Source organism: Aquila chrysaetos, chromosome 2 (genome assembly GCF_900496995.4).
Source record: "Aquila chrysaetos chrysaetos chromosome 2, bAquChr1.4, whole genome shotgun sequence".
NCBI classification, from domain to species: Eukaryota; Metazoa; Chordata; class Aves; order Accipitriformes; family Accipitridae; genus Aquila; species Aquila chrysaetos.
The window spans coordinates 46,823,351-46,839,939 of record NC_044005.1 but is presented as its reverse complement, the minus strand read 5'-3'; the positions used below and the strand labels follow the sequence as shown (position 1 = coordinate 46,839,939).

General features: G+C 38.3%; 1 protein-coding gene across 1 annotated transcript in view; it reads left to right on the top strand.

The window, feature by feature from the left end:
* Positions 1 to 16,589, top strand: part of EXT2 (exostosin glycosyltransferase 2) — an 82,146-nt gene that overhangs the window by 15,936 nt on the left and 49,621 nt on the right. Inside the window, exon 7 of the mRNA XM_029996320.1 lies at positions 839 to 932. Coding sequence (XP_029852180.1) covers positions 839 to 932 — 94 coding nt within the window. The remainder of the gene's footprint in view (positions 1 to 838; positions 933 to 16,589) is intronic.

Sequence of the window (16,589 nt, the reverse complement as noted above, 5' to 3'; positions counted from 1 at the left end):
TAAGAGACTTCATTGCATTCAGTGATTTGAATAAATGTGTGATAAGTCAAGTGTACTGGGGGTTACAGGGAATACAGAGTAAGATACATGCAGTCTTTGCCCTTGATATATTCTGCATCAAAAATAGGAGAGGAAAACAAAGAGGCAGAGACGACAGAGCATTTGGTTATCCTGCAGCCAATGATATTTTTTCTCAAAGAGACTTGCTTTATTATCTTGTGCTTGAATTCAGTGAGGACTGGTCTGCATTCAGGCTCTTTTAAGAAAAGTATATGCTAAAAATTGCATAATGTAAATGCTAAATTCCCTACATTGTGTCATGATTCCTAAGTTCATCTGAGACTGAAAGGTATAATTATTTTGTAGTTGAGTACACTGTGTTAAGAGCTTAGATTACTTTTCCATGCACGCACTATGCCCAGTTATGTGATCTTAGGATAATACATACAAAAATTACTAGTTTGTATGCATAGCACTGTATATGCTATTACTGTTTGGTCATTCCAAAAGTCTTGGCTGACAGCAAGTCAGTGGCAATTCAGAGATGAGAATTCAGGATTTCTGGGTCTCTGTGCCTTCCATATTTATTAGGTTGTCTGTACAGATCAGTCCGCAGACTTCTGTGGCATTATCTGTGGGCAGACTGGCTGGTGTTGTGAAGAAGCTGCTACAGAATAATTAATTACACTGAGAGAAGACTATTTCTTTCTGCTAATATGTTCTGAATGTGTCTTACTAGAATAGGACAAGATTCTGGGTTGGACAAGCTGTTGACATCTTTTAATGTAGAACTTCTTTCTTCTCATTTTACCATTTGTTTTGTGTTTTTTGCTTATAGGGCCTCTGTTGTGATCCCTGAAGAAAAGATGCCTGAAATGTACAGTATTCTGCAAAGTGTCCCCCAGCGACAGATTGAAGAAATGCAAAGACAGGTAAAATCATGTACTGTATTTAAATTACTTCATTTATGGTTGGAGTGTAGGTTCATACACCTGCCTTACTGTGAAATCTGTTGGAATGCAGAAGCATCCATTATATTCATGTTAATGTTTGGATTATTCAACCCTCTTCTTTCTTGATGCTAAACATACTCATTACTTTTCAGTGTTGTGTCTCTACCCATCACTGGTGCAGCTAAATGTGTTGAACAGTAGCGGTTGATCAGTACTGCGTTACCCATCAGGTCAGGAAGTTCAGAACATTGCATATGATTGCGATTGCAGAAGAACACTTCAGTAGGCAGACTTCAGTTACTCAGAGTGGATTTTCTCTAACCTACTATGTTAATGTACATGCTGTTGTGAAATATATTATAGCAACTTTAGCATCCACAGTGATCAAAGTCTCCCCATCCTGGCTTGCAGGAGATCTCCTGAAATGTGAAATTGAGGTTTTGACTATCTGCTTTTCATATAAAGATCATGTGGTATTTGCCCTGAGTGGAGACTGTCAGTTTCTACCAATGTAGTCAAACTCCACTTTCATTAATTTCACTTTTTCTTGTGTCTCCTCTGCTTTCTTAGTGCACCCTGGGATACAAGCTCTCCCTGAATGCAGGTGGACTCCCTACTCACATATATTAACATGTTTCTTTTTTCTACATGTTACTTAAATTGTATTAAAGAAGTTCAAGAGTATGTCTTTATTTCAAGAGAAGCTGTGGTTTGTAGATAAATTTTAATTGCTCAAAATGTGAGGGAAGCATTAAGTGCAAAATGTTTTAAATATTTTAACTAAGTTGACAATTCCTCTGAGAGGGAAATTTTACTTCCTTGGTGACTGGAAGAGCTGAGGTCATGAACTGTGCAAACTTGTGAATGAAGTCTGTGTGGGCTGGGTATATAGTCAAAAGGAAGTGTCTTCTAGTTCACTCCAGTTGATGCCAATTCCTGGTTTTTATTAGCTTTGCTGTTATGGACGCTATCATCATCAGTTGCTTTAATTCTAGAGCTCACACATAAGGTGCAAGCTGAACAGATGAGGACTGTTAGCTGTGTGAGGATTTCCACAAAGTGTGAAGAGTTCTGTTGTCAGATTAGGGGGTAGGATTCAACCACGTTGTTCTTTTGGTGGTTGGAATATGTAGATGACATTTTTGGGCCAGCAAAGAAGTAAGATGTTAACATGTATTGTGAACTTGTATCTAGGATCTTTCATCCTTGTCACCTTATTGTACCTGAACATATATCGTTATATGGTAGGGAGATAACCGTTATCATTGTTTTTCCTGATGAGGAACTGAGAAAATAAGAGCTAGGTATGTAGGGAAAAAGTAAGCTATCTGATCTTAGGTGACTTTTAAAGACACATAGGATTTCTGTAGTCGAATTTCTGCAAGAATTGTGAAGGCATGTTTCTGAAATTGCCTTACACAACCTTAGTGACAAAGTCATCTTTTGTGTGGTCCTTGTGAAAAGTGACCCAAGGCATGGTTTTTCACAGTGTAGCCTACAACACTCTAGTTATTTCTACTTAGACAGTGCTAAAAGCTGCACAGTGTATATTAATACTGGATATGTGTGAAAAAGTAGACTCTCAGATTTAGTGGTAAATGTCTTTTCATGCCTGAATTCTGTTGCCAGCTTCACTTCATTCTCTGTACGGAGAGCCTGCAAATATCTCAGCAGCCATCAGGGGTCTCCTTTCTCTTTAGTCCCTTCACACAAATGAACCGTTTTGGTGGGGTCTGCTGGCAGCACTAAGTTGCCACCAGGAATGGCAGGTGAAAAAGTAGCTTTGCTATTACAGCTCCTAGAAACATGATTTTGCTTTATTTTCTTTTTTTTCTCTGACTTGAATGTAGAGATGTTAACACTAGGGAGTTTTGCCTAACAAAGCTTTAAAACTGACATTCATGGTCTGTTAAAGTATGCATTGATTTTCTTGTCCATTTTACTAATATCATAAAATAATCATTTCAGGATAGTGTCCTCTTTCTACAGAGAATGCACTTGACATTATGGACAGCTTAAACAGTAATTTTAAAGTATGAAATCAGGAAACAACACTAGTTTGTTAAAAACAAACAAAAAACGCCCTCAACATGAAACAACCCCCCCCCCCCAAATTCAGATTATCTATAAGTTTTATATCTATATATATCTGTAACTCCATAAAATTACGTTAAAATAGAAGATATTTTAATACCCAGAATGCAGTTCTAGTCTGCGTCTGGAGTTAATTTTGTTGGATTATAGACCATTTGTGGTAGTCATTGTCACTGGGTCCAAAGCATCACTGAACATATTGGAGCCTGTGATTCTATTGACTGAAGGTGGGAAATATGTTTTTTCTAAAGCTTCCTCTCCCATCTTGATGCTTTTGTTGAGGATATAGTTGTGTGCTTTGGTAGTAAGAGTGTCAGGATGAAATCACAAGGTCTCTCTTTCTCTTGTCTTTGTGAATTTATTTCTGTCTGCATATTGAGGTTACCTGAACGTGTTATCCATACATTTAATGTCCTGTCAACCTTATTTACAAGGTAAAGTCCCAGTGTAAGCATCTGTGAAATTCCCTTGCTGATACATGGTACTATGTTCTAGCTATCTGATAGGGTGAAAAAGTACTTAGGGACTGATACTGTGTGGACTACCAGTAACCTGATTGCTTTTCCTCATTGATAAATATGCACTAATATTCCACCTGTGCTACAAATTTTTGTTTCCTTCTTACTCATCAGTCTCACAGTAGGGAGCAGCTGCACACTTTACTTGCTGTCTTTCGATTTAAATGGTTTGAGAAAGTATCTTAGGACTTTTTGGCTAGACAAAATGTCTTCCCAGTTTTTTTCAGTGTCTTCACTTCAGTGACAATACAGGAGCTAATGAATAAAGATTCACAAAATAAGGCTGAAGTGATGATAGGAGAAGAGAGAATTTGAAGTTGGAATGAACCTTTTGAGGAGGGTGGTGCTAAGGTAGTTTGGAAGCGAAGTGAATTTGTCCTATGTGCTCTATTTTGCTTCTTGGGCAAGGAACTACTAAAATGACACTCAACTAATACCCATGTATAGAATGGATCTGCAAATGAACTGAAGTGATCTATACATGTTTTCAGATGTGATTTATAGCAGTTGTTTAATCTGCTTAGCCATGGAAGGGCAACAAAAGTGTCAAAATATTCTAGTTTTGCAAGTAACCCAAATTTCTTGATAATTTTTAAACCGCTTCCTTTTGCTGCTTCAACTTGAAGGGCTAGTAACACTTGATAGACAATATTTTGATGCTTGTTTTTTGTCAAGTGGAAGAAGACTGACTGAAACTGGTCTTGTGGTATGTTTGGTTTTTTTTCCAGTCCATTCTAGTTTTCACTGAGCATTGCTCTTATCAAGATGGAAACAAAGATGCTTAGATCACAGTGATCATGTTCTTTCTTGCTTGTACATTGTGAAACACTTGGAGTTTGATATCACAGTTACAAAAAGATTGGTACATAACTGATGTTAAAATGATGCAAAAGTGATCTTTGCAAAGACCTTTCATTAAAATTGATATGAAAATTGTTTTACAACATCTCACTGTTTCCTTTGCAGTTAGGATGTGTTTAGGTTTTATTTCAAAAACTGTTTTTGTTGCGCATAAAATTTCACTAGGGGAGACAATACGTTTTTGATAAAGACTTGTAAAACATGGTTTGCCAGTACCTGCCAATTAACGTACTTTTTCAGTAAATTAAGAAACTAGTTGACATGTTCTGACATGAATATGGTTGAGATCATCCTCGTTTTAGCCAAACAGAGCAAATCCTTGCTCTAAATCTCTCCTGGTTTTTAGTAGGATGAATACCTGTCAGACTTTCTGGGTCTGATAACCTTTGTGGGATTGGAGCCTTGCTGTCTGACTACTTTGGTTTCAGTGGTTGTCTTGGTTATGACGTTGCTATCCTTAGTTGGAAAACCTCATAATTAAAACAAATTTTATTGTAAATGTTAGCTTGCCAGTTTTCTTTGTTGATTAGGTACTCTTTTTGCAGTATTTTATTGCAGTTGATTCTCTGGAGATCATGCACCAAGATTTTTATTTTTTATATATATATATATATATATATACATATATCACACATACATGTATATATGTATAACTTTTTTTCAAGTTGAAATAGATTGTCTGCTTTTAATGAGTAAAATTTTCTCTGTGCTTAATTTTTGCTTTGTTTCTGGAAGTACTACTAGCCATACATCTGCTGGAGAAGAGAGGAAGGCTCTTAAAGAGAAGTCATTACATTTAGAGTATATAAGAACCCCTATTTGAAAATATTTTCTTATAGTTTGTACAGTGATCATGAGCATCACACAGTACTGTCATGAAAACAATGAAATAGGTGCTTTAGCTTTGGAGTCATCATCTGCTAGGATCTACAGCTGGTGTAACCTGGGCTGTGATTTCCTATAATACAACTTTATTTTGCTCAGTTGTTTTGTGAGACAGTACATGGTATGGACCAGGAAAGAGGTTTATTGGTTTGAGCAGAGCTGGAGTGTGTGAAATCAGAATTAATTTCTACTGTCCTGATTCTGCTGAGGTCTCTGGAGAGTAGCCATATTAACTTACACTTTTATTGTTCAAACTTGCAGAACATTATGCCCTCAACGATTCCTGGTTCAGTTTCCTGTCTTTGCTCACAGAAGGGAATAGTTTCTGTGCTCATAGCCTAGTCTACACTGTTGTGAAAAATTGTTACATATTTTCAATACTACGTGTACAGCCTATGTCCATGAGAACTGGAGACTAACATATGATAGCTTTTATAAACTCCAACATATTGACCATCAAAAAGAGCCTCTGCTAGTTGAGCTGCTAAAATTAATAGTGGTCTGGATGAAACTTATGCATCTCTGGGATTGCTGTCTTGTCTGTTTTCTACAGTAATGTTGTCGTTCTCATTTTCTTTGAAGCTTCCTTGAACCATCCCCCTCTCACAAATAGTTCCATATGGAGTCTGAAACACTGGCAGAAGTGCCCAGAGGCAAGTTGATAAGCAGCTCAGCTGCACAGCTACTGATCCAGCAGACTTGATGCTGCATCCTTATGCTTTCATTTTCTCTGCACCACAAACTAGCATGCAGGTAACAGCAAAGTTCTAGAAGTGGAGGGGCAAGAAACAGAAGTAAATGTAATGGACCTATACGATAGTGAAATGTGAAATTTTGTCTTGCTCCTGAAGAAGAGTGAAATAGGTAAAGGAAAAAAAGCAAAACAAAACTTTGCTGGTATGTGCTTATCCCATGCCTTGTACAGTTTCCCTCTCAACAGAGTTTTTCTAATGTTTTGCTTTGAAAGCCTGTTAATATCTAGAAACATATTTTACCACTGTAGTTGATACATAAATGCCTTTAACTTGTATGAAAGTTTTCCTCAACTTATATCTAAGCCTCTGTGCCTTTTTTCCCTTCTTTTTGTGAGATGAATCTGTCTATCTGAATATATAGACATTTTGGAAATATTCTTCCTCACTAAATATCAACATACTTGGAAGTCTTTTAACACAGATAGGCTCATTAAGGCATAGGATCAGAATATGAAAGTACTATGCAATGGGAATAGAAGAGTTATTCCTCTATTTATTTAGGCATTCTTTCTCACTGAATGGATTTTAGGTAAGGAGTTTATTTTCAAAAGGCGGCTTTGTGCGCTTGTTCCTTTTTGACTTTATAACTCTCACCACCTCCTAAAAATAAAACTTTTGAATTAATATCTAGTCTAGAAGACTGAGTAACTTTGTGTGCCCTAATGCTACAAGAATGAAGAGCTAGTGTTCTTGAGTGCAGGAATTCTTTTCATCCTGGTTTCCTAGGGAAACAAGGGTATGATCATGTGCAATGTGCATGCTGATTTCTGTTACTGCCCAATTTCAACCAAGCTTACGGAGAGGTGGAGATATTGTAGATAAATACCATAAAATTAGGTAGCTGTGTAGAAGGTAAGCACCCCAGAACAGCATAGCTTACTAAGGGAAAATTTGCAGCTCAAGCTAACAGTAATAGAAAAACCCCTTGCAGTTACCCCTTATGAATGGTTCTGCTTTGGGAAAGGTTTTATTTGGAACTGGCACATCTTAGGCCAAAGAAATTCAGGTATAGCATTGCCAAATGATAAAGTGACAAATGAAATGCAGTATACAAAGAAAGGGGTATATATGCAATTTATACAGCCTTCTCATAGGCAATGATGGCCTCTCGGCTAGCTGCAGTCACTTGGAAAAGAGTTCTTAGACTATAATAAATAGTCGTGTGAAAATATAAATTCCATGGTCAGTTGTGGTCAAAAATAGTAATATAAAGAATTTTTAGAAAAGAGGTAGAGAACAAAATGGAAAATACTATGCCACTGCATCAATCTATTGTATGTCTGCACCCTGAATACAGTCCATAGTTGTGGTTGTCCCATCTTAAAAAGGGTATAGTAGAACAAGGGTGATGAAAGGTTTCATGACAAGAGTGATTAAATAGCCTAACACTCTTCATCTTGAAAATGAATGATCGGGAATAAGATAAGGAGCAAGAATATAATACAGAACTATAAAATAAGAAGGTCATGAAGAAAGTGAATGGATATTGCTGTACGTTGTTTGATACAATTTCATTTGATGTTTCCTAGAACTTGTATTATTGGGAACCTGGTCTAAAAAAAATAAAAAAGGAGATGATCTTTTCCCAGAACTAGTAGGTAGTCTGTGGGGCTTGCTGCTTCAGCATTTTGTGTGAGTGAAGGGTTTTTAGTGGCGCAAAGGGTGAATGAAGAAATCCAGAGAAGGAAAATCTGTCAGAGATGAATGCAAAGATAGACCTCCTGGCTTAGAAGTTCCTAAGTTGCAGAATTCTGGAAGCTGGAGAGTACTTTGGGGAAGTGGTGGCTTATGCTTGCTGTGTCTGTGTGGGGCAGTTCCTAAGGTACCTGCTGCGGACCATTGTCAGAGACTGAATACAGAAGCAGAAGGCCATTTGGTCAGACCTGATGCGGTCACAGTGATGCAACTTCAGGACTCGGGTTTGCAGGAGACCTTGGTATTACAATGCCTTGTGGAATAACCTTGTCAGATCATCGGTGGGTTTTTTAAATGCATCTTAACTTCACTGGCTGCCAAACACTTCTGTGAGAGAATATTGACTGTGATGTATAGTTTCCGTCTTTGTATGAATGGATAATTCACCTTCCTGAAGCCCCACAAGATACTCTCTCAAGTAGTGGCCACGCAGCATTCTTGATTTTTATTAATTAAAGTTTTAGATAATCACAACCTCTTGTCTTTTCAGCTGGTGTGGACAATTAAAAGCTAAAAAGGGATGTAAATACAGTTTAAAAAAATGTGGATAGAAAACATGTAGTTTGCAATGTTTGTTCCCACAGTCGTAATACCTGGACAAGCTTATTGTGGTTTTTCTAGTGCATGTCCCATGAGCCTCAGCCCTGACCTGAAGAAAAGTTCAGACTCTGGGTCAAACAGAGCTGAAGACACATGCATAAATCAATGACTTGTTTTAGTGCCACGTTAAAACAACATGAGTGGCTGGCTTTTCTGACCCCTCCTCCCTTTCATTTAATGTGCTTCTTTGGCTCTTCTTTAAAGAGGGCTCTGTAGAGTAATTTCAACTCTTATCAGCTTGCTGACAGCTATATGAGCCTTTCTGCTGGCTCCAGGCAATCACTGCTGGTGTGTGAAACATCCCATTCTTACAGTGAAACGGTCCTGGATAGAGTTAAAGCAAATGGGTGGTGGAGTTTTCCTGTGGGTGGTGCAGCTCACATAAAAGAGATGGGATTTAGTTCTTGTTAGCCAATTAAACAGAACTTCATTTCAATATCTGGACACTGGAAGCTCTTTGAGCATAGTTAGATTTTTACAGGTCCTTTTAATGAGAATATTCAACTTCCAGCTGCAGTTCTTTCCCTGACAGGGGACAGCTTCTGTCTCGGGGTTCTTTAGACTCATCATTATCAAATTTAAACGAACTTTCATCTCTCTGCCATTTGTAGCATTTTAAGGAGTGTGATTGGAGAGGCTAACCCTGCTTTAATCCTCCCAGAGTGCTTCAGTGGAGCTGCGGGTCCCCCATAAATGTCAAGGCTGGACAATTTGCCATCTTATCAGATGCAGTGAAGTTAGTTCCAGCCCTCTCACCCCTCCCCCAGAGGAAAGATTTGTTGCTGCAAACAGCAAAGGAAAGACAAAACTTTTTCCTGGCTTACTGCCAGTATCACCAGGGGAGTTGTAGAATCCTTGGCATTTATATATGAGACTTTCATTGCTCCCCCCTCCCCTCTTCGTTTGTTGCGGAGAGTTATCCCTATCCTAGATTTTTTTTTTTTTTTCCTGTTGTCTGTCCTGCCCTGTTGCTTTCCAGAGCGAAGAAAACTGTTTCCATGCTTGTTGTATTACAGAGTGGTCTTCATGGCATCTCTGAGAAAGAGCTCAGAAATTTGAGAGCAGTCGGCACCTCAATGAATAATTTTCATAGGATGCAGTTGGGCTGCCTTTGTATCTAGGTTTGCAGCCTCTAAACAACAAAAGGTTAAACTTCAACTGTAACAGGGAAATTATGCTGTTTTAAGACAATATTGTTTTTTGTTTTTTAAGAGTCTGTATGTTGTTGCAAAGTGGGCTTTTGGTACTTACACTTTGCAGATTGCTATACACAGCTTGAATAGACTACAGATAAACCCAGATGGTCCAAAAATTGGAAAGACATGTACTTTTAGAAGGAATATTTGGAAATACTCTGTGTCATGCACATGAAGCAGTTAGCTGCAGATAAATGGATCACTAAGCATCTCTCCTGGTGTTACGCTCATTCTTTGTTACTCTGTGATCTCTGCTGCTGCTTAGTCTGTACCACATCACATTTCTTTATCAAATTCACTTGCTCCACTTACCTTTTCGTTATTGAAAGTGTTACAACTTTAGCATTTACCTATATAGTACAAATACACTGCATTACTGTAGTAATTTGCATGTGAGTATATTAAATAGTAGTAGTAAATACAACATGGTATTGTATCCAGTTTACTGATGAGTGGGTAGAGGCATAAATAACTTGTACAAGGTCAAATCATAATATTAGAAGTGGAATTTAGAAGTCCTGGATCCTGTTTTAATGACTAAATCAAATGTATCCTACAACACAGTAGGAACGTTTGGCTTTTAAGTTACAAAGGTTTTACAGGTTCTATAGAAACAATCTGCTGCCAGATAATCTTTAGATGGCTTTTCCTTTAATTTTTGTAAATTGTGCAGATATATCTAACAGTTTCTTAGGTGCCTGTATATAGGAAAACTATGTATCTGTTACAAATGGAAAAGTGGGCTGTGCTAGGAATATACTGTAATGCCCTTTGGCTTGCAAATGGTGTAACTTGTATCTGGGGGTTGGCTCCTTCCTTTCCTCTCTGCTCCTCTTTTTTTTTTTCTTTTTTTTCTTTCTTTTTTCCTCCTTTTTCCATTAGCTGACAAATTTGAATGCTCTTTAGAAACGAAAATGGCACCTGGCAGATATTCTGTCCTGGTGGCTTAAATCTGTACAGATGCTCTGGAGAGGAGTATTACAGAGGGTGTGTATATTCCAGGATACTGATAGTGGAGTAGGGAATCAGGGATAGAAGTTGTTAGATTATGGTTAAGCTTAAGAAATACAGTTTCCTGCAACCGGACTCAGCTGGTAATGGAATTCTGGTCCCAGGGGGTCCACAGAATACTTCATCTCTGTTCCCCCGCATGGCACAGTCTACCATAAAATGCTTCTCAACACTGTAGCAAACAAAAGCAAAAAATATCAATGGTGGCTGTTGGGGCATTGGGAAAAGCTTTCTGGATCCTGAATCTGGTGATTAGGTTAAGCATGAGCACGAATGCAGCACACATTAACCTACTGTCTGAAATGCTTCAGTAAGCTAGCAGCACCAAGCCCAGCCTCTGTGCTTTTCCTCACCACTTGTTTTTTTTCTGATCTGTTGCTACCTGTGTTTAGTAGCCAGTGCTTCAGGGAATTTCCTGAGATGTGAGTTCTGTCTATTGCAGAGGGGGAAGGGAAAACAACTCCTTCCTCATGTGTTTAATTGTTCAGGTGAAGCAAAAGATTAATACAGAATAAATATGCAAATGCTGGTCAGTGGTGTACTTTCCATCTTTTTTGGGGTAGCAGGGACTTCTGTAATAAGCTTTAATGTTTATCTTCTCAATTGCTTCTCTTTTTTACAAAATTTGGCTTCATGCAGTAAAGAATATTCCTCTTCAGCATGCTGTTTCAGATGTTTTCCAAGAAGAAATAAATAACTCTTGTTGATGTTTATCAATTATTTTGTCCATGTAAAACTATTTTCAATCCTGTTCTGTTGCAGTGTGACCATCACATAGTATTATCACAACCAGCAATTATTAATCACCTTATCTATTTCATCAGACAGCCATATAGCCATGCACAGTTTGAGTCATAAAGCATGAGGTATTTTTACACAGCTTGAGCTAAGATCAGTTATTTTTAAGGTGTGGAGTTAAAAAGCAGCACCATGTCTTAAACTGAATTTTTCCCATAGATATGGGAAAAAAACCCCATGATTGCCAGTCCTTCAGCTTTTATCCTTACAGAAGTCAGTAAAGTATATCTGTATTCAAGCAATGCTGGCAGTAATGTCTGTGGTTAAAATTGTCCAATGTTGAGAACTGTGTGTATGGGGGTATATGTATGTTTATGCTTATATAAAATAGAGCTATATAGCTTACAGGAAACTGAGCAAGACATGTCTTCATCAAAAGGGCAGGTTCTTCCTGGTATAGGGCTTAGGCTCTGAAATTGAGGTATGTGCTGATTTTTGACCACTATAATATGGTGGTAACCCTACCTAGATTATTTTTTTTCTTGCTTCAAAAAGCTGTCCTTTCATGTGTGTGATTGGCACTGGGCTTGCTTTGTGTTTAGCTTCTCTAATCAAGGGAATTTAAGCTTCTATTCTCCCAGCATTAGTACAGCAGTCATGGGAAATCTCAAACAAGACAGATCTTGTTGCAGCAGTTGACACAAATAAAGGCAGTTGTGCTTTTATTTATTTATTTTTGATGCTGGATGCTGATTAAAAGTTTCCAAGCATCCTTTAGCCATGTTATAAAGCCAACCGGCAGAGAGCAGGGCAGCTGCTGAGGAGGGGAGATGCTGGTGGACATAGGACAAGATCACAGTGGGAAGCATCAGTGTGTGTAACTCAGAAAGCTGGGAAAGGTGTAAACAGATCCCCAATTTATCTGTAGAGTGGGCTCTCCAAACACTGTTTTATTGGCCAGTGGCTCCTGCTTTACTAACCTCTAACCTCTGCAATACTCAGAGGTGCTGCCCACCAGCCAGCCTTGTCTTTGAACCCCCCTTGGCTCCTGCCACCTCAAAGGCTTGCAGTCAGATTCCTGTGTTTTGCTTGGGACCTCACCTCTCAGCAGGATGTCTGCAGCGGGGAAAACCGATCTACCCTGAGAACATAGACATATTTGAAGGCAATACCCCTGGGACTAGAAACCTATTGCTTTCAGTTTCAGGAGCTGTCCATCATTTGTCAAGAAATGTGGCTAAAAGTCCCCCCACCCCCCAACTTGTGGTCATATAGTAGTTGAATGTTCCCTGCAATTACATACACATATTTGTTTTCTATTATTTTCTGGACTGCTGTTGAATCAATGATAGCGTAAGTCTAGCTCACTGTAGGTCTGGTTTCATGTGGTTAACAGGGAATGTGCAGAGGACAAACTTATAAAAAGGATGGTATAGATCCAAGTAATTTTGACTACTCCTCAGGTTAAGTGTGCCTGCCCCTTCACAGTAACAGCCTGGTGAAATTGGAGTAATTAGGGAGCCCTACAAACTCCTGGAAACTGGAGGTAAAGAGTGGGCTATTTTTTGTCTATACGTCATTATCAGTGATGATTATGTAGATATGACTATCTGGAAGCCAGAGTAGGATCTATATTACTGTCTTACAGCTGTGTTATTTCTGTGGTGTCAACACGTGTCATTTGGCTGTAAATAGGAAGACGGAACTGAAAGCTCTTTGGGAGCAAAGAGAATTCAGTAATTGGTAGCCATTTTTACGTTATGTGTTTTTCAAGCTCCAAGTGCTTTATGAAAGTTTGCTTTTTTTCCTCATCCTGCTCCTTTTTTTGCTGGCTCTGTCTCCATGCTTTGCAACAGTATTCCCAGCCACGGCCAAGAACAGGGTGGTTCCTTGCTGCTCGTAGTGTTGATACCTATTTGTTGGCTCCGTAACTGAAATGTATTTTGGCAGTGGATTTGTAGGGTGCCAGGGCAGCAAGTCAGGTTTCCTGGCTGATGCAATGTTGCCTTCTGCAAGAGTTGTGGAGTTGACATACTTATTAATCAAAAGAAGCAAGTTTGAGGTGCAGAAATATATGGAGGGAGGGGAGAATGCCAGTGCTAAGTGGTATTTTTATCTATTCAAGTCTTGTGTTCTTGTTACTTTTAAAACTAAGTTACTATCACTAGGACAAGAAATACCAGAAATCTGTATTGTAGGGGTCAAGATAATGCAGGATTTCAAACCCATATAAAATGTTACCATTTCTTGAGAGAGAATGCGAACTATGCTGTTAAAAATAGCTGCTTCTGTGTCATATATTTGAGCCAGATTTTAAGCAGAACAAGGCTCTTGTTCATAACAGAAGATGAAAACCTTTAAAAAAACCACCACCAAACAAAACCAAAAGAACACCCCAAACCAAACAAAAAAACCAAAACCCCTGCAAATTATTTGAAAGTATGGAAGCAAGACTCAAAATGTTAACTTTAACAGATACGGTTTTAAAGAACCATTCTCATATATGCATAGTATGTGGTGGTGTACATATGGATTACTATAACTGATAGAAGTGATTCTTTTCGAAGCACTAAAGATGAGAATCTGAGGAAGACTGCGGTGCAAGAAGCTTGAGATTAATATCTGAGCTTGCACTAACTTTTTCCTTTACCCTTAGTTCTTATGAGTCAGCATTTGTCGAGTAGTATACAGCAGTAAAACTGAGAGCCAGTAGAAGTGACTTACCCCCATGTGGCTGGTATCTGAAGAGTAGGACTAGCATTTTGAACTCTGACCTCTGTCCCCTTATGAATCAGCAGCTTCAAAAAGAAAAAGGAAGAAAAAGAAGTTTGGATGGTGGAAAGATTTAGTTTTCACTCTCCGTTGTATCTGAAGTAGACAAATGTGCTTGTTTCATGGCTGAAACTACTACAGTGGAGAATGTTAAGCCAGGTGATTAAATCCACCTACTGCTTTACTTTTAAAGAGATATTTTTTGAGACTGAATTACAGTAAAAACCAGCACCACAAAATGTCTATCTAGAATATCTTAAAATGTAGGACACTATTGTTTTGCTTGCTCATCCTGCAGAAGTGTCTTGTAATTAAGGAATATTCCTCTATAGGCCGCTCACATAAGTTGTATAAGTTAAATAGATGAATATTTTCAGGGCTTTACTTGGGAATCATGCATAGCTCAGAAACAAGAGCTGCAAGATGGAATGAAAATTCAGAAACAGCATTAGAAGAACATTGTCATGCTCCATTGGAAGCAAACCTTAGTTAAACTGGAAACAACCATATGTACCCTGTGTTGTTCCTCTTCTTCCCATCTGGAGAAACTTCTGGTTTGAGCTTTGGGAAAACCCAGTGTTGAATTATGGATTAGTCTTTATCTTAATCATCAGACAACCCCAAAAGTGCTATCCCCATTTTTTAGCCTTAAAAGTGGCATGCTGATGTCATGAGCATTCTTTATACAAATGTCTGCACTACTGCTTTCCTTGGATAGGTCCTTGTTGACAAATAGACACAACACAACCAACTTAGGTCAAATTTGAAAGGTGCTTTTAATCTGATCTTCTATAAAACCTGAAAATAATTCAGAAAGCTTTTCAGTTTTAGCCAAGTTAGCACAATTTTGCCTGTATTGCATTAATGTAATGGATTAACTCTTAAGATTCTTACATAGTAGTCTGTGTATGGGGACAAAGAATCTGATTTTTACTTTCAGATTGCTCTTACGTTTTTCCATAGCCTGAAACACATAAATTATTTTTTAAAAAATGTACCCTACATTCTTGTTTGTTCTCATTTCAAATTTTTTTGCCTTTCTGGGAAAATGAGAAGGCCCTCGGATCATTTTTTTAGTATAGGGCTTTAAGGGAAAGAAAGATCGTGGCCCACAGCTGGTCACTTACTCTGTCTTCTCATGCTCCCTTAAGAGGAGAACAGATTGTTCAGGGGGTATTTTAGGGTACCAGAGCTCTAAATTTCTCTCTGAATGAAGCTTTTTTTTTTTTTTTTTTCTTCCCCACTGATTACAGAGAGAAGATTGGGCCAGCCAGCTTTTAGGTGTGTTGAACTTGATTGTGTGATATTGCTAAGGGTGCTAAACCAAATAAGCATTATTTTTTTTCTTTTAACCCAAATTCTTATCACTTTCTAGAAACAACAAATTACTGTCTAATTCTTAATAGTATAAAGTTTTCTGAGGGTTTCTCGTAAGCCTGTGTAGAGAAACAAAGATGGCACTGGTTTTAGCTGACCCAGCTGGTATCTTTGCTGAAGAACTGCATACTAAAAGTGGTATCTGTGATCAGCAAGGAAGTTGTTGGAACAGGGAACCAGCTGTAGAAACAGGAAGGCAGTCCAGAAAGAGGGGGCAGATTACAATTCATAGGCAGAAAAATGTGGGAATTTGGGGTTATTGGGTCCTCAGTCTGAACCCAAAATTTGTCTTGGGAAATTTTCTATAAAACGCTTGTTCCTCCAAAAGAGGAACTTTATGCTCTTTTCAGTCCCATTTTACCTTGAGGCAGGAGGTGGGGGAGTAGGGAGCTTGAGAGCTCAAGCTTGCTATCTGATTATTATATATCATCAGCTGTGCTTATATGCATCTTTGGTATGGGGCAAATATATAATAATTCAGTTTATCTTGAACCTCAGTAGCTTATCTAATCCTACTGCACAATGGAAAGAGGTTTGGGGGGGATTGCCTGTGACCAATTATAGTAGTTTGCTTGATGGGCAATAACTTGTTAGGTCTCAGTAACTTAAAAAACATTTGATTATATGATGGTATCACATGCAACTTAAGAGCCTGAAGGTCTTACTGGACAAGCTTCCACACCCAGAGCTCTTAGATACACAGCAGAGCTGTAGGTATTTCTTCTAATATCTTCTATATCTCTGCTGAAGATACACATTTTAGCAAAGGATTGCCACAGTCAGTTACTTTGGTAGCATTGGTTAGTTAAATATTAGTTTCAGTAGTTTAAGGTTTATTTTTACAAATAATAAGAGAGGATAAAGTTAATTTTTTTTTCTGTTCTTCTATCCACCCCAAAATTTGAAACATCTAGAATGGTTAAGTCTTACAATGTCTGTGTGAGGTGAATATTGCACATACTTCTGAGAGGCTGAAGTAGAAGCAAGAATCAAATGGATGTCAAGCATTTATCTGTAAATAAGTAACAGAACCAGGATTAAAAGTAAGATCAGCAAGCTTCCAGGCCAGTGCTGCTGCAGCAGCTAGGCTGCGCTTTTTTCTTCGGCCAGACTTCCCTAACCTAGCTGGTCAGG